This window comes from Podarcis bocagei, assembly GCF_964188305.1.
Source record: "Podarcis bocagei genome assembly, chromosome: 3".
Lineage (NCBI taxonomy): Eukaryota > Metazoa > Chordata > Lepidosauria > Squamata > Lacertidae > Podarcis > Podarcis bocagei.
Window position 1 is genome coordinate 59809289 of NC_138127.1, and position 23910 is coordinate 59833198.

General features: G+C 46.2%; 2 protein-coding genes across 2 annotated transcripts in view; both read left to right on the top strand.

Moving 5' to 3' along the window:
* Positions 1-23910, top strand: part of LOC308583298 (uncharacterized protein) — a 42429-nt gene that overhangs the window by 10307 nt on the left and 8212 nt on the right. The gene's annotated exons all lie outside the window — the stretch shown is intronic.
* LOC308583889 (sulfotransferase 6B1-like) lies at positions 7510-18906 on the top strand. Its single transcript, XM_081188277.1, has 7 exons — positions 7510-8159; positions 11100-11245; positions 11750-11839; positions 12795-12921; positions 15883-15977; positions 16448-16604; positions 18597-18906. The coding sequence occupies exons 1-7, from the start codon at positions 7964-7966 to the stop codon at positions 18725-18727; spliced, it is 942 nt and encodes a 313-aa protein (XP_081044403.1). The 5' UTR covers positions 7510-7963; the 3' UTR covers positions 18728-18906.

Consider the following 23910-nt stretch of genomic DNA (forward strand, 5'->3'; position numbering starts at 1 on the left):
AATATTTATATACTGTTTTAGATTTTTAAAAAATCAAAAGCAGTACACAACAGAACATTGCAAAAGAATGGCAAAAGACAGTAGATCTATCTGAAAACAGTAAAACATTACTGCATATGCAAGCCAATCCATTAGTTCTGTGTGCAGGCAACATTACTGATCAGGGAATGCCTTTTTTTAATTCTAAGCCTACAGTGCCTCTTAAACAATCACATTGTGCTTTTCAGATCATAGTCAATGGTATGCTCTGCTCTGAGACAGTCCCATAATGACCACAGGAGGCTTTGAACTTCTGAGGTGACCCTGAGTCAGTCTTAGCACAGTTTGGGTTCTTCCAACATGGCACCAGAGACAGCCTCCATCAGGGAGCTCACTGGGCAGGAGGGTGGGTGATATACCAAAAGCATCTCCAGCCTGTCTCCATGGCACCATGCCAAATGTAAGTCCTTTAGCGTGGCTCCTAGTGTGAGAACTAGTTCTATGAACTATGACAATAATAAATAATAATAATAATAATAAATTTTATTTATATCCCGCCCTCCCCAGCCGAAGCCAGGCTCAGGGCGGCTAACAACACTAAAATAGTGCCACATTATAAAAACATCATAAGAATTAATTAAAATCAAAATTGATGGCAACCATAAACTAAAGTATTGTAAAGATTGCCAAAGGAGGGAGTCAGGCTGTGCCCTAACCAAAGGCCTGGTGGAACAGCTCTGTCTTGCAGGCCCTGCGGAAAGATGTCAAGTCCTGCAGGGCCCTTGTCTCTTGTGACAGAGCGTTCCACCAGGTTGGAGCCGCAGCCGAAAAAGCCCTGGCTCTAGTTGAGGCCAGCCTAACCTCTCTGTGGCCTGGGACCTTCAAGATGTTTTTATTTGAGGACCGTAAGTTCCTCTGTGGGGCATACCAGGAGAGGCGGTCCCGTAGATACGAGGGTCCTAAGCCGTGTAGGGCTTTGAAGGTTAAAACCAGCACCTTAAACCTGATCCTGTACTCCACCGGGAGCCAGTGCAGCTGGTATAGCACCGGATGAATGTGATCCCGCAGCGAAGACCCCGTAAGGAGTCTCGCTGCGGCATTCTGCACCCGCTGGAGTTTCTGGGTCAGTCTCAAGGGCAGCCCCACGTAGAGCGAGTTACAATAATCCAGTCTGGAGGTGACCGTCGCATGGATCACAGTGGCTAGGTCAGGGCGAGAGAGGTAAGGAGCCAACTGCTTAGCTTGGCGGAGATGAAAAAATGCCGCCTTTGTTATAGCTGCAATCTGCGCCTCCATGGAGAGGGAGGTATCGAAGATTACACCCAAACTCTTAACGGACGGTGCTGGCACTAATTGCACCCCCGCAAGAGATGGGAGTTGCCCCCTCAATCCCATATCGTCCCGTCCCAGCCAGAGGACCTCTGTCTTCGAAGGATTTAACTTCAACCGGCTCCCACGTAACCATCCAGCCACAGCTTCCAAGCATCTGATCAGTGTGTCTGGGGCCGAGTCAGGATGGCCATCCATCAACAGATAGAGTTGGGTGTCATCAGCATACTGATGGCAGCCCAGCCCAAAACTCCGGACAAGCTGGGCGAGGGGGCGCATAAAGATGTTAAAAAGCATCGGGGAGAGAATCGCACCCTGAGGCACTCCACACACCAAGGAGTGGCGGGATGACAGTTCCCCCCCAAGCGCCACCCTCTGTCCCCGACCAGAGAGAAACGAGCGCAGCCATTGAAGGACTGCGCCCTGGATCCCCACGTCGGCGAGGCGGTGGTCCAGAAGTTCGTGATCGACCATGTCGAAAGCTGCTGACAGATCTAGAAGAATCAGCAGCCCCGACCCGCCTCGGTCCAGCTGTCTACGAAGATCATCTGTTAGGGCGACCAGAGCCGTCTCGGTCCCATGACCAGCGCGGAAGCCGGACTGGAATGGATCCAGAGCCGATGTTTCATCCAGAAACCTACCAAGCTGTTCAACAACCGCTCTCTCAATCACCTTACCCAGGAATGGAAGATTCGAAACTGGGCGGTAATTGGATAGATCTAAGGGATCTAATGATGTTTTCTTTAAGAGCGGATGCACCACTGCCTCCTTCAGTTCCCCTGGGAATGTCCCGGTGCCAAGGGACAAATTGATGATATCCCCCAGGGGGGCCCGCACCTCGTCTGGACACGCTCTAATCAGCCAAGACGGGCATGGGTCGAGAGGACAAGTGGTGGGTTTTCCAGCTCGGAGGAATCTGTCCACATCGGCTGGGGATATCCGGTCAAAGTGGTCCAATACTGGACCCGAGGACAGTCGAGGGGCCTCCAGTTCCTTTATTGTATCCAAATTGGCAGGGAGGTCATGGCGGAGCGACAGGACCTTCTCCGCAAAAAAGCTCGCAAATGCCTCACAGCTGTGTGTCGAATTGTTATTTAAATTTGGCTGTCCTTCGAGGGACGTTAAAGACCGAATTATACTAAATAATTGTGCCGGGCGAGAGCTAGCGGATGCAATGGAGGCCGAGAAGTAAGACTTCTTAGCGGCCTTCACTGCCATCTCGTAGGTTTTCATAAAAACCCTATAAGATGTTCTTGAGGCTCCGTCACGGGCACCCCGCCATACTCGCTCTAGCCGTCTGAGGTCCCGCTTCATTTTCCGGAGCTCCTCAGTAAACCAGGGAGCCCGGTTTCTGCGGGGTCGCAGAGGGCGCTTAGGTGCGATCTCATTGATGGCTGCCAGGAGCTGGGTATTCCAGCCCTCAACAAGCTCAGTCAATGAGTCGCCAGGGGGAGAAAGGTCCCGCAAGGCTTGACGGAATCTATCAGGGTCCATCAGCCTCCGCGGGCGAGCCCAAATCGGCTCACCACCTAAGCAGGGTGGGGGTGGAGCATCAATCCTGGCTTTCAGAGCGTAGTGATCAGACCACGGCACCTTCATCGAAGGAAACATGATCACATCTATACCGACGCCAAAGATCAGATCCAGCGTGTGGCCTGCTTGATGTGTGGGGCCCGAAACAAACTGGGAGAGCCCTAGTGTTGCCATGGAAGACACCAGGTCCAGAGCCTGTGAGGAGGGAGTGACATCGGCATGGATGTTGAAGTCCCCCAATACCAATAGGTTAGGGAACTCCAAGGCCCAGCCGGCCACCGCCTCTAGCAGGCCTGACAGGGTGGCTGCTGGTGCGCTAGGTGGCCGGTACACCAGCCAGACAGCCAAGCTCACCTCGGAGCCCCACACTAGGCCAACACATTCAATGCCGGGGATCGATGGCGGTGGTAGAGCCCTGAAAGAACAATCTTCCCGGATTAATAGTGCCACCCCTCCCCCCCGGCCCACAGTCCGTGACTGGTGGAGGACGGAAAAACCCGGGGGCGCCATCTCTCGTAAGGTAACAGTATCCCCTTCACGCACCCAGGTCTCCGTCACACAAGCCAGGTCGACCCCCTGCGAGATGATGAAATCTCGCAGGGTGGCGGTTTTGTTGCCTATAGACCTGGCATTGCACAACACCAGTGACGGAGGTGAGTAATCCTTACTCACCCTACCCTCGTCTCTCGGGATGGGGCGCAGATTGGAAGGGGTACGAGCATATCCGTATCTCGATCCCCTTCGCCTATGACATCTGCCCCCACCGCCATACCTCCCTCGCCCCTCCACAGTAGGAATCCCAAGCCTCATACTCGCCTCCATTTACAAATTATAAAAGCAAACAAACAAACAAAGAAACAATTACATCAAAACAAAACCAATCCCCACCCCTCTCAGCAACCATCCCACCCCAACCCAAAATAAAACAAAACAAAATAAAAATACATGGATAAAAACCACCGTTTCTGGTGACACAACAGAGTAAAAAATAAAAACACTTTTAAAACACTTTAAAATATATAAAACGTTTAAACATTTGCTGCCGCCGCAGCAGTGTCCTTAGAGTTGTGGCGGTGGTGAGTATGGGGGCCGCCCCCAGGCCCAAGGTGGAGAATGGGCTTGCAGGGGGAGCGGTCCTCCCCAAGACTCACTGGCAGAACAACAGCAGCGATGTCCCGAGGCCTCCTTGGAGCCTTATATGCTGAGGTGGAGTATGGGGCCCGCCCCCAGGCCCAAGATGGAGAATGGGCTTGCAGGGGGAGCGGTCCTCCCCAAGACTCACCGGCAAAGCGGCAGCAGCGATGTCCTGAGGCCTCCTTGGAGCCTTATATGCTGAGGTGGAGTATGGGGCCCGCCCCCAGGCTCAAGGTGGAGAATGGGCTTGCAGGGGGAGCGGTCCTCCCCAAGACTCACTGGCAGAACAACAGCAGCGATGTCCCGAGGCCTCCTTGGAGCCCTATATGCTGAGGTGGAGTATGGGGCCCGCCCCCAGGCCCAAGATGGAGAATGGGCTTGCAGGGGGAGCGGTCCTCCCCAAGACTCACCGGCAAAGCGGCAGCAGCGATGTCCCGAGGCCTCCTTGGAGCCTTATATGCTGAGGTGGAGTATGGGGCCCACCCCCAGGCCCAAGATGGAGAATGGGCTTGCAGGGGGAGCGGTCCTCCCCAAGACTCACCGGCAAAGCGGCAGCAGCGATGTCCCGAGGCCTCCTTGGAGCCTTATATGCTGAGGTGGAGTATGGGGCCCGCCCCCAGGCCCAAGATGGAGAATGGGCTTGCAGGGCGAGTGGTCCTCCCCAAGACTCACTGGCAGAACAACAGCAGCGATGTCCCGAGGCCTCCTTGGGGCCTTATATGCTGAGGTGGAGTATGGGGCCCGCCCCCAGGCCCAAGGTGGAGAATGGGCTTGCAGGGGGAGCGGTCCTCCCCAAGACTCACCGGCAAAGCGGCAGCAGCCTTCTCCTGACCCTCTGGCCTGGATTGGTGTTGCCGAGAGCATCCAGGCAGGCAGAGCTGAATCAGGTTAGCCCCATCCAGCTCCCACCTATTTGCATTACACATTGTCCAACTATGGAATGTCCTACCACAAGTTGTGCTGATGGCAAGAATTCAGTTGGCTTTAAAAGGACATCAGACAAGTTCATTGAGAACAAGGCTCTTAGTCACAAGGGTTACCAGGATCAGGGGCAACACTGGAATCCCATTTGATGGATAACAAGAGCAGAAGAGGCCTGCTGCTGGACTTCCCATGGGGGCTTCAGAGGCCATTGTGGGAAACCACATGCCGGACTAGAGAGACAAGAGCTCTTCTTATGTTTCATAGGCCCTGGGGCTCCAAACGTCAAAGGGTAGGGTTTGAATTCCAGGAACACCAAGTTAAAGCATCTAAAGCAAAGCTTTCATGTAAGGTTGTGGTCCCAGAAGTTCATACCCTCCTAGTGTGTAAAAGTTTAAGCAAACCTAGTCAGACAAATAGATAGTTCTCTGGCCCCACCCTCACTGGGCAGCTTCCAGCAGAATTAAAGCATGCTTTTATGTAAGGGTCTGGTCACAGCTGTTCATATAGTATGCCATAGTTTAAGAAAAACCCAGTGAAGGCAATCAGATAGCTCTGAAACCAGCTTGCTTATGGGGTGAAGGTCATCAATTGCCTTATTACGTGCTACTCTTTGCACTCTCATTGTTTACCCTATTGTAAAATGCTCTCGGGACATATTGTCCCAGTTACCTGTGCTCACAGCAACACTTTGACCTATGTTTCTACTACCCTCTAAGGGGAGAAAATGGGCAGGTATTACTGTTTCCCAGCAATTGCTATTCTGAGTTACAGTATGCTACCTTTCTTACTGGATATAATATACAGTGGTACCTTGGTTCTCGAACTTAATCCGTTCCGGGAGTCCATTTGACTCTCAAAACCATTTGAAAACAAGCCGCAGCTTCCAATTGGCTGCAGGTGCTTCCAGAACATCCGAAAAACATTCGCAAACCAAAACACTTACTTCTGGGTTTGTGGCATACGGGAGCCGATTTGTTCGACAACTAAGCCGTTTGGGAACTAAGGTACCACTTTATAGCCATTCATGACTAGTAGCCATACATGAAAAAAAGTGATCTTTCAAGTAACATGATCACAGGCCACAAAGACCTTAAAGCAGGGGTCGGCAACCTGCAGCCCATGGGCCACAAGCAGCCCATGGGGGTCGTTTAAATGGCCCATGAGCCACCGCCAAACCGAGCTGCCTGCTTGGCGAGTCCCCACATGCTGCACTAAACTGGCACAGCGCAGAGCGGGGACTTGCTTCCATGGCACCGGAAATCGTATCTGCACATGCATAGATGCCAAAAATCACATCTGCGCATTCGCACATGCGCAGACGCAATCCGGCCCACAGAGCAATCTCCGCGGGAGTGAACCAGCCCAGGCAAGGTAAACTTTGCCAACCCCTGCCTTAAAGGGTCCTAACCCTTTAACTGGGTCCTTATTTATTCATTAAATTTGTATACCACTCTTCATCCGAAGATCACAGGGCAATTCACAACATAAAAATACAAATATATGGTCAAGGAGCCAGTCTACCTGACAAAGGAGTGGTGTATAGTGGTACCTCAGGTTACAGATGCTTCAAGTTACAGACTCCACTAACCTAGAAATAGTACCTTGGATTAAGAACCTTGCTTCAGGATGAGAACAGAAATTGCATGGCGGCGGGGGGAGGCCCCATTAGCTAAAGTGGTGTCTCAGGTTAAGAACAGACCTCCAGAACGAATTAAGTTTTTAACCCGAGGTACCACTGTAATATGATCCAACTGCATAGTTGCAGTAAGTTATCTTGTGGCTCCATTTTGGATCAACAGCAAAATCTGGGCTGTTTCTCTTTTTAAAGGCAGAATGACACACAGCAAAACATTGCAATAGTCTGAATGGGAGGTTTCCAGCGCATGGGTGACTATGACCCAACTATCTCCATCCAGGTATGGTTGCTGAACTTGATAGAAAGAAATTGCAAAGGCCTTTTGAACCTCCAGTGACAATGCTGGATCAATAACTGACCCCAGACTGTGAACCTGATCCTTTAGAAGGAGCGCAACCTCTACGGAGAACTTGGGTCTAAGAGTAACCTACTGAAAGCACCTTCGTCTTATCTGGATCAAGTCTATTCACCCTTATCCAGCCCATGCTTCAGTACACCCACAGCCTTCCCTGCAGCTGATGGAAAACAGAGGGAAAGCCAAGAGTAGACCACATAATGGTGACACCTCCACCCACATCTCCAGATGACCTCTCCTGGGAGTTCCCTGTAGATCAGTGGTGGGGAACCTCAGGCCCATAGGCCAAATGTGGCCTTCTATGTGGAATTCCTCTGCAACTGGTATTTCTCCCTTCACATCCCAAATAATCAAAATCCTAGCATTTATTAATTTCTAGGGTTTGGGGGTGGGTGGGTGTCCCTAATCTAGAACAGTATAATGGAAGAGGACACTCACTCTCACACACCCCTTAAGTAAAGTAGGTGCAAACTCTGCTGAAATCTCTTCACCTTCCTGAGAAAGAGGCAGGGGGAGGGGAAACAGCTCCTCTTGCATTATCCAGAAAGTTAAGGGCAGGATTCTGCCCAGCATAATGAAAATCAATGGATTGCGTGAGAAGAGTTTCATGAAAGCAGTTTCACTCCCAGTAATGTGCGTGCTTCTGTCCAATTTGGAGTTCCAGATGTTGAAATCTCAGCTTAGAAGTTGACTTCTTACTCCTCCTTGTGGGTGGAAGCAAGGAAAACTGCCTTCTTCTATTCGCGGGTTTCCAGGAAATGCACCCCTCCTCCCTCTCCCTCTGGCCAATTTTCTCTCTCAGAAACAAACATTTCTCAATGTCCTGGCTCAGTACAAATTGGCCGCACCTTCGCTAAATGCTGTGCAGGCTGGAAGAAAAAGGTCAGAGTCCTTTCTTGCGCTCCAAACACCAACTCAGAGTTAATCTGTAACCAGTTCTCTTCTTCAAGGCAGGCACGGCAACTTATTCTTTAGCACGTGACTAGACAATGGCTCCATAATTATATTTTTTTATTTCACCATTGGCCGAGATCTCAGTCTGCCTGTGCACTAGTCTCCTATCCTGCACAATCATGTCTCAGGAAGGATTGAAGGAAATTATGGACAAGAAGTTGGAAGAAGCTGGAAAGGCTGCTCCTGAAGACCAGTTGTTTATGCATGATGGGGGTTTATATCCTAGCATAGTCTGCTGTCCCGACACAATGAAAATTCTTGACACGTTTGAAGCTCGGAGTGATGATGTGGTATTAGTGGGATACGCCAAAACTGGTGAGTATGCTCATCTTGCAAGAAATACTTGGAGTGTGTGTATGAGAGAGAGAATAATAATAGTAGTAATAATAATAATAATAATAAAGCATTTATATTATAATATTAAGGTTCTCATTATAATTAGCACTACATCCTTTTTTTAATCAGCAGAAACTTAGTTGTGAAACATTTAATGAGCTGTCTTGGTGAAAGTGCCTCAAAAGAAAAAGAAAAAAACACTTGTATTTAAGACAGGGGTCAGCAAACTTTTACAGCAGACCCTGTGGCGGGGGGCTGGACTATATTTTTTTTTCAGGGGGGGGGGAGAACGAATTCCTATGCCCCACAAATAACCCAGAGATGCATTTTAAATAAAAGGACACATTCTGCTCATGTAAAAACACGCTGATTCATGGACCGCCCATGAGATTTTGCTATTTATGACTTTAAAAACCTCCTACATGTTAAATGATATGAATTAATAAGCATGAAAATAAAAATGCTGAGTTCTATAAGCATTACAATGAGATGCAGCACAGGTGTGTGTGTGGGGGGGCATTATCCATCCCAATCATGTCCTTGCATGCATACTGTTGCACCCCAATCTCTGAGCAGTGCGAGATTCCAGGGGTTCCAGGCGCTTACCCAGGGTTCGTGTTTGTTTTGTTTCAATCTCAGTCTCAAACCTTTTATTGGCTATAGACAAAATCCCGAAGGGTTCAGTACAATAAAATCATTCTGCCCTGCTCAGCTCCATCACAACTTTACTTCTTGCAAAGCCCGTGGACCTAGAGAAACAGAGATATACAGGAAAACATAGATCTATAAAGGCAGAATTCAGAGGAACAGAGTGACAGTGGTGAAATAAAAAAATTAAGCCCCAAAGAGGGATTGAAATAAAAAAATTAAGGTATATATATATATATATATATATATATATATATAATAAATGTTCATAAATGTACCAACCAAGCACATACATAGATATGTGGACCACATGTCTGGAGCAGCACAGGAAGACCGCCCTGAAACCATTTTGACTCCCAAACTGACCAAATGTTTTCTCTGCAAGGAGAGAGGGGGTGAGGGAACCTTCCCATTGTCTCAGGAAGTGGGTAATCACCATCTCAAAGGAATGGCCAGACTACCAGGAAAGGCAATCAGATAAGGCATTATCAGATAACCTGGCAGACAGGAAAAACAACATTCAAATTTTTGTTGTAGACCACCTTTTCTGTCATGTATGTATGATGTATGGTGGGGTGGTCTTGAGCACCAGGGAAGGCAATTTAAAATGTCTATATAAGGGCAGGCACACCTTGGTTCTGGGTCCTCCTCCTTACCTGCGTGTGAGGAAGGCACTCTGTTGCAACAGTTCAATAAAGATCAGGCTTACTAGCTGCTTTGCTTCTCAATATTCTCTGGTTGGCCTCTGTTATTTTCTCCTACTAATGGAGAACCTACAACGGACTCTATAAGGGCTCTTGTGTCCCCCATAAGGGAATAAGGGCAGATTTTGTTTATTTCAGAGGGGACCCTGATCTGAATTGGGAGAGGTTAATGGACATCATTCTCAAGTTAGGTCTAGGAGAAAGAACCCCCTAATCATCTGAATCAGCCTCATTATCACCCCTGCAAACAAACAAACAAAAAAAAAAAACCAATGCCAACCAATGCACACATATGGTCTTATCTATGTTGTAAAAGGTAAAGGTAAAGGACCCCTGACAGTTAGGTCCAGTCGCATAGGACTCTGGGATTGCGGCACTCATCTCGCTTTACAGGCCGAGGGAGCCGGCATTTGTCTACAGACAGTTTTTCTGGGTCATGTGGCCAGCATAACTAAGCCGCTTCTAGCGCAATGGAACACCGAAACCAAAGCAGCGCACGGAAACTCCATTTACCTTCCTGCTGGAGCAGTACCTATTTGTCTACTTGCACTTTTTGGCGTGCTTGGCAGGAGGTTGGCAGGAGCTGGGACTGAGCAACGGGAGCTAACCCCACTGCAGGGATTTGAACAGCCGACCTTCTGATCGGCAAGCCCAAGAGGCTCAGTGGTTTAGACCACAGTGCCACACGCGTCCCCATAGCACCACCTGCTATGTTGTATTCCTCTGCAAAACAAAACAACCTACCCCTTTTGGAGTCTCCCGGAACATTAAATTTGATTGTATGTGGGTGGCACTGTGGGTTAAACCACAGAGCCTAGGGCTTGCAGATCAGAAGGTCGACAGTTCAAATCCCCATGATGGGGTGAGCTCCCGTTGCTCAGTCCCTGCTCCTGCCAACCTAGCAGTTTGAAAGAGAGAGCCAGTGTGGTGTAGTGGTTAAGAGCGGTAGTCACGTAATCTGGGTAACCGGGTTCGCGTCTCCGCTCCTCCACATGCAGCTGCTGGGTGACCTTGGGCCAGTCACACTTCTTTGAAGTCTCTCAGCCCCACTCACCCCACAGAGTGTTTGTTGTGGGGGAGGAAGGGAAAGGAGAATGTTAGCCGCTTTGAGACTCCTGAAGGGGAGTGAAAGGCGGGATATCAAATCCAAACTCTTCTTCTTCTTCTTCTTCTTCTTGAAAGCACGTCAAAGTGCAAGTAGATAAATAGGTACCGTACCGGCGGGAAGGTAAACAGCGTTTCCGAGCGCTGCTCTGGTTTGCCAGAAGTTGCTTAGTCATGCTGGCCACATGACCCGGAAGCTGTACGCCGGCTCCCTCTGCCAATAAAGTGAGATGAGCGCAACAACCCCAGAGTCGTCTGCAATGGGACCTAATGGTCAGGGGTCCCTTTACTTTTACTATTCTTTATCCAAATGCACACCACAACTACATTCAAATTCCATGGCTATGAATCTCATTTCTGAAGAACCTTTGGCTGTGCAATAGTGATGCAAGGCCTATGTTACAGCAGGTATGAGGCGGAGTCTCTTTCTGTGTTTTCTAACAGTCCTTTGGCATTCCTTCAGGTACTAACTGGGTTGGTCAGATTTTAAAAGAGTTGGAAGCTGCATCTGGAAAATACGATGAAGAAGAAATGAAGCGGAGGCAGCAAATAGAGAAAGAACTAAAATTACTGCCATACCTTGAATTTGGAGATCCCGGGAAGTTTGAGGTCAGTATTGGTGAGAATAGTGCATAGCTTGATGCATTTGAATGACATGAGAGATACCACATGGTCTTCTCCAACCTCCAGAAATATGCAGTCAGTGATGAGTTAGTGCCATTGGGGTGGGTAGAGAGAACACATTGGTGTGGCTGGCTTCCCAGCTTTGAATTCAGTTTCTCTGTGCCAAAGCTCAACTCGGAACCTCTTCTGGGCATTTGTTTGGATGAGCTTGTAGAAGCCAGAGGCAAAAACAAGTGACTTCAGCTGTGCCTTGTTTGGCTTCCTAATATTTAAGGCTGCAATCCTAACCCGATTTACCAGGGAGTGAACTCCAATGAATTCAATAAGACTTACTTTTGCATAGAAATGGTTACATTCAGAGTTATGTGAAGCATCTTTCAATGTGTCAAACCTGATGTGGATTATTCCTATAGTACAATCAAACCACCTTGCTATTTTTCACACAAAGGAATGTTAACATTTCACTTTTTTTCTAACATGTTACTAAAGAGGTTGAAGAAGTTACCTTCCAGAAGAGTGATAAAAACACATCTCATTCCTCAAAAGATTCCCAAATCTATTTTCCAAAAGAAGGCAAAGGTAAGTTCACTGCTTAAAGTTTCCTCCATCCATCCATCCATCCATCCATCCATCCATCCATCCATCCAACCATTTAGAATATTTGTATACCACTTTTCATGAAAAATTCATCAAATTGGCTTACATACCAAAATATGGCAATGAACAAACTCTTGTTTCAGATTCTGGTCAGAATAAACTTTAGGTTTGTTTCTTTCATTTTTACAATGGAAAACTGTTTTATTCAAAACCAAGGGCAGAAGTTTTCAGTCTCCTTGTATAAGAGGGAGGAGAGAGCAGAGGTGCAGCCCATGAGTCTAAGGTTTGCTGCAGCTTTAAAAAAATAATGCTAAAGAATACATTAGCATCATGCCCAGCCACTGAATGGTTGCATTCTGCATGGCAGAAGTTTATTAGGGTCTCAAGCAGAGGCTTTTGCCATCCTAAGGATGGCTTTCTGCTAAGGAGTCCCATCAGCCAAAGGATTTACACTTGTTCAAAAAGTATTTACCTCTCTCTGTACATGCCCCATGTCCTCTCCAAATCTGCTCCAAAGGGTTGGGGGAAACTCCAGAGTAGTTTAAGGGGGAGTACAAGGAAAGGAGAGGGTGAGGCCTTCTGTTGCACAAGCAGAAATCCTTGAGCTGATGGAACAGTGGCTTTGGGGCTACATTGGATTCCACCCTGATGCTGTAATCCTGTACAATTCTTACCTGGGATTCTGAGGAATTGACTTCCATGTTCAGCGAACAATTTCTAACAATGAGCTAGGAGCTCATCTCATTATTATTTTTTAAGGGGTTTGTCCCCTTGTTTTATACTCTTTCTCTAAACTTCGTCATATTAATTCATGGCCAAATACACGAATATTTTAATACTATGGATTAAAGAAGAAGATTAGATGTTTTTGGTGTTATGGGTATGAACTTTATCCCCCTAGTTTTGCATACCTGTTCTTCCTCTTTCTCTTTTGAAGATCCTGGTTTTGTTTCGAAACCCGAAAGACACGGCTGTATCCTACTTCCATTTTTCCAAAGGCATGAACATCGTCCCTGATCAGAAAACCTGGGATGAGTTCTTCTCAGAATTTATGAATGGAATAGGTATGTGCCTCTTCCATTCAGCCTATTAAATTCTAGACTAGGTACAACAGAAATATGAATTTGTAAGAAGAAGAAAAGGTCATGTTGCTCTAAATCAGTGTTTCCCACCTTTTCTCTGACCATGGCCTCCTTCCAACCTTGTTTCCTTCCTGTGGAAATGTTTCATTTCTAAATAGAACATGTTTTATTTTAAATTTATACAAAATGCAATTACATAAAATGAAAGGAACTTAATGAAATTTTACTGAAGGGAAAAAATCATAGAGCTGGAAGGAACTACAAGGGTCATCTTTCTAGTGCAACCCCCTGCAATGTAGGAAACTCAGCTAAAGCATGCATGACAGATGGCTATCCAACCTCTGCTTTGAAACCTCCAAGGAAGGAAAGTCCAGATCCTCCCAAGGGAGATCCATCTTCCATGTATTATAAAATGAAAACAACACTTATTTGACCCCAGTTATTTGATACAGAGGGGAAAACATCTGTAAGCATACCCTCCAACATTTCTCCAATGAAAATAGGGACGCCCTCTTCCATAATAATAATTTTACTATTTATACCCTGCCCATCTGACTGGGTTGCCCTAGTCACACTGGGTGGCTTCCAACATATATAAAAACACAATAAAACATTAAACATTAAACAAACCCCAACCTTCCCTATACAGGGCTGCCTTCAGATGGCTAGGGGATTGGATAACTCCATACCCTTCAACATTTGGTGAAAATAGGGATGTCCTAAGGAAAAGCGGGGCATTCCGGCATCAAACCAGAAACTGGGATGACTTCTGTAAATCTGGGGCTGTCTCTGGAAAACAGGGACACTTGGAGGGTCTGCAAAAGGCTCACAGGGAGTTCTGTATATATGGGAGAATTTTAAAAAGCAAGTGGTCCTTACTGACCTGGTGCAAAAAGATCTTGTCATCCAGAGTAGCCCTGGCTGTCTAGATGAAACACTATAGCCCCACACACTTTTACCTGGGAGTAAGGCCTACTGAACTCAGTGTGGCTTTCTTCTGAGAAGACACTTATTTACTAGCAAGTCAGCAGCACCAGACGAGGCTAGGCGCTGGGGGTGCAGAGCCAGGCTGATGCTGTCAACGGGCCCTGTGCCCCTTGGCAACATCTGAAGGCCCTGATCTGATTGGCACTGAGGTGGAACGTACCCTGTGCCTTGCAGAATCAGGCCCAGGTTGCCACCTGGCCCAACACTGGTGGCAGCTACAAGCAGTGGTCAGAACAGGTGCAATTGTGATCGTCCTCTCCTTCTGTAAACAAACCAGGACTGCCCCAAGAAAATGCATGGGGCAAAAAGAAGTACTAGGTGGCCCCCTGGTGGGCTGCCCGCTTACCTGCTTGTGATTGGGCAAGTAGATAGCCAGCCAGCCAATCAGGATACACACACACACTTTTCTTTTTTGCTTCCCTCTGTGCCCCCCCTTTACGTAATTTTCACCTGTGCCCCCCTTGGAATATCCTGGGGGGGGGGCAGGGGGCCATATAGTGCCTGGTTGGGAAACACTGCTGTAAACTGTTTGGAGTTTCACAAGTCTTCAGTAGAGCAGTTTTAGATTTGCAATTTTGCAAATACATTTTTTTTAAAAGCACCAAAAATCTTGCATGGCATCATGAACAATACAGTGGTACCTCGGGTTACATACACTTCAGGTTACATACGCTTCAGGTTACAGACTCTGCTAAACCAGAAATAGTGCTTCAGGTTAAGAACTTTGCTTCAGGATGAGAACAGAAATCGGGCTCCGGCGGCGCGGCAGCAGCAGGAGGCCCCATTAGCTAAAGTGGTGCTTCAGGTTAAGAACAGTTTCAGGTTAAGAACGGACCTCCGGAATGAATTAAGTACTTAACCTGAGGTACAACTGTAAATGAATTTTTATACACCACACCTTTGCTGATTGGCTGACATACAGAATTTCAGTTTTGGAGATCAAGGCCAGACAATCTGCGATTTGTGTGGAAGCAGTCACCACAGGCAAAGCCAAAGTGGTCTAAGCTATGCATGGTGGTCTATACTTTCCAGAAAAGTGAATAAAGTGAAAAGAATTACATTTGAACTAGTGCATATAATAAATATTGGTGCACACAATGCACAGGCACATAAGTGAAGTGCATTTGAAAACTATTATTAATTAATTAACCTCATGAATCATTGTAAAAGACATAACAGAGAGAACAGCTGGCCGTGAATTACAAGAAAACCAAAGTCATGGTTTTCTCAAGAAACTACATAAGGCCCATAGATGGCGCATGGACAACCAGCTAATTGAACAGGTCAAAGTCTTCAAATATCTTGGCCTTATTTTCCAATTTATGGGGTCATGGGGAGCACACCAGAAATGTGCAAAAGAAAAAGCATCCCAAAGTGCCGAAATTCTGACATGTTTTTCTACACAAAAGGTGGTAAACATATACCATCGGCCCTGGAAGTGTTCCAAGCTAAACCCCTCACACAGTTATTATACAGGGCTCAGACTTGGACCTTGGATCTACGGAAGCTGTCCAATCAAAGTTTTTAAGGCAATTTTTCTCTGTACCACCCTGTATCCCAAACGCCTAGAGCAGTGGTGGCCAAACTTGGCCCTCCAGCTGTTTTGGGACTACAATTCCCGACATCCCTGACCACTGGTCCTGTTAGCTAGGGATGATGGAAGTTATAGCCCCAAAACAGCTGGAGGGCCAAGTTTGGATACCACTGGCCTAGAGGCTAGTCTTCCCTCAGTAGAATTACGGATTTGGCGTAAAAGACATAACATAGGACCATCAGCAAACAAGATCCATGGAAGACATTTTGAGAAACATTTTCACATGCTACCTTTCCAAACATTAGCTTGCATAAGCAAGTGTTACTTGTGGAAAATGAATTCAGATTTTACATAAAAGCCTTTATCATTGTCTTATCAGAGATTTGTTACATGAATAAAATGTTCTGCTTTCTTCTTACTAGTTCCCTATGGTCTTTACTTTAATCATATCATTGAATGGAACAAGTATCTGGATGACAAAAATATTATGTTTATTACCTATGAGGAACTAAAAGAGGTAAATAACACTTTTAAAAATTTATTTTTAAATTTTTAAAGCATTTTTAATGGAGAGTGTGTGAAGGAAATTGAAACAGGTTTTAAATCATGGTTTCTGCTCATCTCTACCCTCTTTGACTGGTAAACAGCTCATGAATGTTTTCTTTCAAAATACAACTTCTGGATTTGTTAAATCTTATTTTGACTGGATTTCTGTAAGTCACTGAGGACTATTTCTTCATAGACAGTTCCAAACAATTACAGCTTGCAAGGAAAGACACATCTGGAAACAATAATAAGGTCACATGTTTTTCTGTTACAAAACATATTGTTTAGTAGTCAAAGAACAACTGAGCAGGATTGAAGAAAGTTATGTGCTGGTTGCAACTCTTGTGTAGAATGCAGAACAAAAACAGGAACTGGGGATCTGGAAAAGTTTCATGAGGTCACAGTATTTTTCACTTGTGACACCTTGTTTTCTTTATCCAGAACACAACTTTGGGAATAAAAAAAATAGCTGAATTCTTTAATTTTTCTGTGACGGAACAAGATATTCAATCCATTATGGAGAAGACCAGTTTCAACAGCATGAAAGAAAAATCCCATGAAACCCATGGAAAAATGGGCAACACTCTTTTCCGTAAAGGTAACATTATTATACAGGGGTCAGCAAACTTTTCCACTGGTGGGCCAGATCGCCTGCGCACAGGAGCATGTGCACCCATGCGCATGCACACATGCCCGCTCCTCTTTGCTCGCTGGCTTTTGAAGCCATGGCGGGGGAGGATGAGGAGGTGTCTGTGGCTTCCTATTGGCTGCAGGAGTTTCCTGCAGCCAATAGGAAGCTGTGGCTGCATCCCGGAAGTCAGTCCCCGTGTGGAGCTAAACAGTGCACTACCCCGGTTTAGCTCCATGCAGGGACTGACTGAGTGGGTGGCAACGGCCAGGGGCCAGTTTAATGACCCCCTTGGCTGAATCCAACCTGCAGCCCATGGTTTGCCAATCCCTGTTCTAATATGTTAAATTACTATCATCAACAGTACATACCTTGCTTCTCTAGTACGTTTTCTTCCAGAAACATTGTGCAGTATGAGAAGTAAGCCTATAAGTGGAATGTTTTAAAGTAAATCTATAACTGTAGCACAGTCTTATGACTGGATTGTACCACTCTAGTATGTAGATCGGGATTGTATGTTTCAGTGAAGCTCTATTGAGGGAGAGAAACCACACCTCCGTAGTGCTTCAGTTACATCAGGTAGAAAGTAGTCTAGAATCTGTTGTTTTCATGAATATGCCACAAACCTACCTTTCCTCTTGGATTTCAGGGCTCTGCTTACAGTTTTTCCACATGAATTCATCCACATATTTAGTGAATGTTGGTTGTTCTGTTTTCATCATTTACAGTATAAGCTGTTTAGATATTTTTATTACGTTAAGTGCTATAGCATTTTAATGATCATAACCATAATGATAACAATAATTTATTAAATTTGTAGACTGCCCTTCATCCATAGATTTACAATATAAAAAACACAAAATACATAATGAAAATAGGAATAAAAATAAGAATCCTCCCACCCACAACACATTTAAAAAGGCATTGGATGTCAATCAGCTCAAGGTCTGGTTTAAGTGGAAAGTTTTTGCCTGGCGCCTAAAGGTATACAATGAAAGTGCCAGCCAAACCTCCCTTTGGAGAGCCACTGCAGAAAAGGCCTGTTCTCGTGTTGCCACTCCACATACTTTTCATGGAGAGGGCACACGAAGATGGGCCTTAGATGATGAGTGCAGGGTCTGGGTCGGTTCATGTAAGGAGAGGTGGTTCTTGAGGTATTGCGGTCCTGAGCCAAACATATTTATCATAATATATTTTTGCCTCTGAAAGGCACCCTCTCAACAAAACATTCATGGTGGATTGTAGTAAAACAACAACAACAACAAACCATCACTACCAACAACGAGGCGTCCCTAAAACCATAATCAGCCTGAAACAATCCCAGGCTGCAATTGTATTCATTCTTACCACTCAGTTCCATACCACTCAGTGCAACATTCTTGGAGCTCTAAAATAAGTAAGCATATATTGTAAGATGGCAACCCACAAAAGCTCACTGAAATGAAATATTCTACAGCCCTATACAGGCATTCACCCAGATGTGTGTGGGCTGAAAATCGGCAGGAGACAATGCAGTATCCCTGGCCAACTTCCTGATCACAGGGGATCCCAGTCCCAAGGAAGATGCTAAGTGTGTTTACCAAAACATATTAACAACCCCCCTTCAAACTTTCCCTGCTACAGGTGGGGACATCAGGGACTTTCTTTTCCTGTGCACCCTTGTCCCCTCCCGACTTTTAGCCCATGTGTGTGTGTCCCAGACAGCAGAAGAGGGCTTTTGCTGTAACAAGCAGCAAAGAGGCCAAGTGAACCTGACTTGGGGAGCTGCTTTACATTTTAGGCACCTGAAAAGGTCCAGTTTCGGGGGCCCATCTGGCGGTAGTTGTGGAGAATTAAAAGCGGGGGCTCATTTAAGATAACACTTCCATGTGTCTGATAAAGTGACTCCAGTCACCGAAAGCTCATGGCACAATAAATCTCTCTCTCTTGTACTATAATCTTTATTATGCTTTATATTTGCAGGCATAGTAGGTGACTGGAAGAGTGTCTTCTCTGAGAGCCAGAATGAAGAAATGGATAGAAAATTTGAGGAGGCTGCAGGAAGAACTAAGCTTGGAAAGATGTTGAAGTACGACTTATATTGCAAGGGCTAAGGAGGGCAATGGTGCTACAGTTGTCTCATGCCTTCTGTTTTGTCCATAAAGGAAGACATGTTTGGGTTGGTTTTGTTAAAGGGAAGTCTTTCTGGTATATGCCCCTCTCCATGCCCATAATAAAATGGATAAATTTTTCATAGTAAAATTTATTAAAATTTCTTTTTTCAAAGTGTGAACTATTTCCAACAGTTTTTATTATTTCTGAACTGAAACTGTACTTGCAGGACCAGGCGTCAGGTTCCCATCCCCCAACCCATGCAAAAAAGAGTCCAATGAGGCTGGTTTTGGGGGGGTCAAAACAGGCCGCAACATTATTGAATACAAATGAAAGAGGTTTGGCTTGGGCATGGGACAATCAAAATACTTCCGGCCCACTGGCCGGAAGTGAGGCGTGGTCAGTCCAGATGGGGGTTCCTAAGACTTACATCAAATAGGGTTGTCGGAATTGGGGGTTGAAAAGCCAGCAGGCTCGGCCCCACCCGGAGCGTCTCCCCTCTCAGCCTTGCCGCTGTGGAGATCCATCAGTCATCCTCCTCCGACATGCGTCTGTGACTCAAGCTGCAGTGCATGCTTGAGCACACATTACTCAGCAGTGTAAACTGCACAACAGATCAGGCTTGAGGCGTGGATACAATACTAAGCTACGCATTTATTCTACATAAATCAGGACAAAGGAAAACATGGCCTCTCTCCTTGCCGTCTTCTCGGAGAGAGGAAAAAAACAAAAGCAATACAGATCGGAAGTTCTGCTCATGCCAGCAATCTGTGCTGGAATGTAAACAGACATGTGACACGTAACAATCCACATATCTGCAGCAAAGGGTGGAGTGGAATTCCCAACAAGGGTGACCCCCGTGGGGACCGCCGTCTGGGGGAGTGCCTTCAGCCCTGGTCCTGCCTGGGCACACAGGCATGGCCACTCCCCCTGGATCCCTTTAACGGGATACCCCAGCATTTGGAGGGGCGGGCAGAGACTACAACCTCCCCTCCATCCAAAACAAAGGATTGACCCAATGCCAAACCGGTTGCAATGATTGCTATGAGGTAGGCAAAATCACCAGGTTGGTGCCAATTAGCCCGGTGGGCAAATTCCTACCCGGCCCCATAAAGAACAGCGACCACCATTGCCCACCAAAGTCATTGACTATCAGCTTAAAGCGAGGGTGGGCAGGGAAAAAACCCGGTGAAGAAACAAACAGGTAGTGCCCCAGGTGTGGGCTGCTTAAATGGTCAAGGGGTGGATCTGAGGGAAGACTACCTGCTCCATGGGCTCTGCCCCCTGGCTCAGCCCAAGTCCCCAGCCTGCATCCCCATTCACCAAAGCCAGGTGCAGGCTAGGATCCAGTTCCTGATAGGCAGAGGGGGCTTAAGCCCCCACCGTCTACCAAGTAGGGCACCACTGTTTCAGTTCCCTCGTCGGGGCCCCTGTGAAGCCTCTGCCATCCTGTAACGCTGCCACACAAAGAGGGGTGAGCAGACTTGTGTCGTATCATTCACCTAATTCAGGCACCCCCAAACTCAACCCTCCAGTTGTTTTGGGACTACAATTCCCATCATCCCTGACCATTGGTCCTGTTAGCTAGGGATGATGGGAGTTGTAGTCCCAAAACCTCTGGAGGGCCTCAAACATTCGGGATGTCTGACCTAATTACTAGAACAGAAAGAAGAAAGACTTCCTAAGCTGGAAAATGTTTAAGAATTTTAATTTCCATTTTTAAATTTGGTATAATGATTTTGAAGACTACTTTTTTGAGCAGATTATGTTTTGCATATGACAAATTTAAAAGTAAAAAAATAGAGTGATAGATGTATCTGGACTGGAGACAGATATGAATAACTACTGGATTTCACATATTCAGAAATGGAGGTTCTATCGCTTTGTCCCAGAAGTCTTGGTGAAAGCAGTTTGCTGGAATCTGCACAGTACCTAACTGTGGGATGTATTATCACTGAAGCAGTCAAATGCAACATTTTCCTTTTGCCTAGAGTGGACACGCAGGGGAATGTGGCTCCCGTTCCTGTCATACCTGCTCTGGAGCCTCCTCCCCTTGCGTGTGACCAGGTAGATGGCCGTTGACCTCCTCTTCTGGGTCTTCCTTACAGAGGACAGAAAGTCTGCAGCCCAGCTCAGACTTCTTTTCTCCACAAATGTAAATGTAAGCATAAGATAAAGCCTACCTTTAGATTACTGCTGTGAACTGAATGTAAGTCAACTTTACTCTTACTTTTAAAGAAGACTGTTGTGTTGTTGTTGTTGTTGTTGTTGTTGTTGTTGTTGTTGTTGTTGTTGTTGTTGTTGTTGTTGTTATTATTATTTTAAAAGGGAAATAAAGGGGAAACTTACCAGGAACAAGCCAGGCCAGACAAGCCAGACTACATTGCTTAATTTAAAGGATTCTAACAAATCATCAACTTGCTTCCAGCAATCTGCAATGGAATGTGCTCTGCTGTTTGCCCAAGTAGCGTGAGTGAGGAGGGATAATATTCAATCAATACATCCTCTCCTACTTCCTCAACATTCTCACACTAACCAGATGTGGAGATGGCAAGAATTCAGGCTATTAGACAAATTCATGGAGAATAAGGCTACTAGTCAAAATGACTACCACTCTACCTCCACGGTCAGGGGCAGCATTTGAATCCCATTTGCTGGCAAGCAAGAGCAGAAGAGGGCTGTTGCCTTCCTGTGGTTGCTGGTGGGCTTCCCATGGGGGCTTCAGAGGCTTCTGTGGGAAACCACACACCAGACTAGAGAGGCAAGAGCTCTTATGTTTCATAGGTCCTGGGGCGCCAAACGTCAAAGGGTGGGGTTTAAGTTCCGGGGAAACCAAGTTAAAGCATTTAAAACAAAGTTTTTGTGTAAGGATGTGGAACCAAAAGTTCATACCTTCCTAGTGTGTGAAAGTTTAAGCAAACCTCGTCAGATAAATAGATAGCTCTCTTGATACAGCAGCAGAAGACACCACTTGATATGGAATAAAAGTCTTCAACTTCATATTACTCTTTGTGCTGTCTTATGGTTTATCTTCTTGTAAAACACTGCTAGAAAACAACACTCCAGTTGCTTGTACTCACAATACAATTTCACTAGTGTTCCTACTGCCCTGTAGAGAGAACAACTTGTTAGATATTTTTGTTTCCCAACAACTGCTTTTCTGAGGTATGCTGCCTCTCTTACAGGAGATAATGTATAGCCATGCCATGACTGGTAGGGGGGTATATATGGTAGAAGCTGATCTTTCAAGTAACCTGGTCCCAAGTCAGGTTAAAAGGATAATAACCATCACCTTAAATTGGCCGAACAAAGCAGTAGTGCAATATGATCCAACTGCCCAGTTCCATTAGTCATTCTGCAGAATCTGGGCTGTCCTTAAAGCCACCTGCCATATACCATGTCACAATAGTCTGAATAGGAGGTGACAGTGGCCAAGCTATCTCAATCTAGGTACGGTTGCTGCTTGCATTTCAGCTGAAGCTGATAGACAGAAACCACAGAGGTCCTTTTAACCACTAATGACAAAGCTGGATCAGTAACTGACCCCAGGATGTGAACCTGATTCTTTAGATGGAATGCTAACCATGTTCAGAACAGGTTGATCCCCATTCAGCTGGGTGTATGAATCACCCACCTACAACATTGTCATCTTGCCTGGATTGAGTCTATTCACCTTCATTCAGCCCATTGCCATGCCCAGGCATTGATTCAGGACACCCACAGTCTCCCCTGCATCTGACAGAAAAGAGAGGGAAAGCTGAGTGTCACTCATATACTGGTGATATCTCCACCCACATCTCTAGATGACCTCTCCTGGGAGTTCCCTGTAGATCAGGGGTGGGGAACCTCAGGTCCACAGGCCAAATATGGCCCCGAAGCCTCTTTATCTGGCCCTTGGGACTCTCTCCAGGCCATATCCCTCCCGAGCTACACACTCCTCTCCTCAAACCACCCCCCTCACAGGCCTTGTTTCATACCCTTCATGAGGGTTTCTATCTGGCTGGACTCTGATAATGACACTGGCTTGCCTGGATAAATGCTAAAGTGGGCTACCTGCAGGTGTACCTACTGTAGAAAGGTAAAAATTTGCATTCATTGCTCTGTCTATAGTGGTAACTCGGGTTAAGTACTTAATTCATTCCGGAGGTCCGTTCTTAACCTGAAACTGTTCTTAACCTGAAGCACCACTTTAGCTAATGGGGCCTCCCGCACCGCCGGAGCACGATTTCTGTTCTCATCCTGAAGCTAAGTTCTTAACCCGAGGTACTATTTCTGGGTTAGTGGAGTCTGTAACCTGAAGCATATGTAACCTGAGGTACCACTGTACTTTGGCCTCTCACTCTGCCCAGCACTGGCATGTGGCTCCTGGAATGTTGCAGGAACGTGACCCTTGAGCTGCAAAGGTTTCCCAACAGCAGTGTCAACATTATGTAGCTCAAGAGAAAGAACAGAAATCTGCAGGGCCCCAAAGCACAATTGTAAAGGGGGCTGAGCAACAATCCCATCTTACTCAACTCACCCGCCAAATAGGAGTGGAACGACTGTCAAATGCTGCCTCTCACAACCAGCTTGGAGAGCCTCTGCAGAGTGGTATAATCCATGGCTTAGAAACCCCTGAGAGGTCCAAAGGAAACAAACACACACACACACACACACACACACACACACACACACACACACACCTGCTTTGCCAGCAAAGGTTATCCCATAGGGCAAACAAGGCAGATTCTATCTCAAAACTAGGCTTATTGTCATTACTAAGGAGGCAGATTTAGTCTCTGGCTGATCATGGCTTCTCAATGACTAACTGCAACTTTTCATTGTTTACCACACTTATACACAAATCTCTCTCCCCTGCTCACACACATAAGGACTGTTTTCCGAACTCCAAAACTAATTCTAATTCTGAAATGTGTGTTGAGAATGCAGGCAACATTTCAGTAGCTCCACTGCTGGGCACTATGCCTCTGAATACCAACAGCTGAGAATTGCAAGTGGGGCAAGTGGACTCATGTTCTGCTTGCAGGCTTCCCTTTGGTATCTGATTAGCCACTGTGAGAACCCGATGCCAGGTAAGATGAAATTTGAACTGATTCAGCAAAACCCTTCTTAATGCTGATGACTTCTGAAAGAATTGGCAGCCTAGATGCAGTGCCGGATTTACATATAAGCTAAACAAGCTATA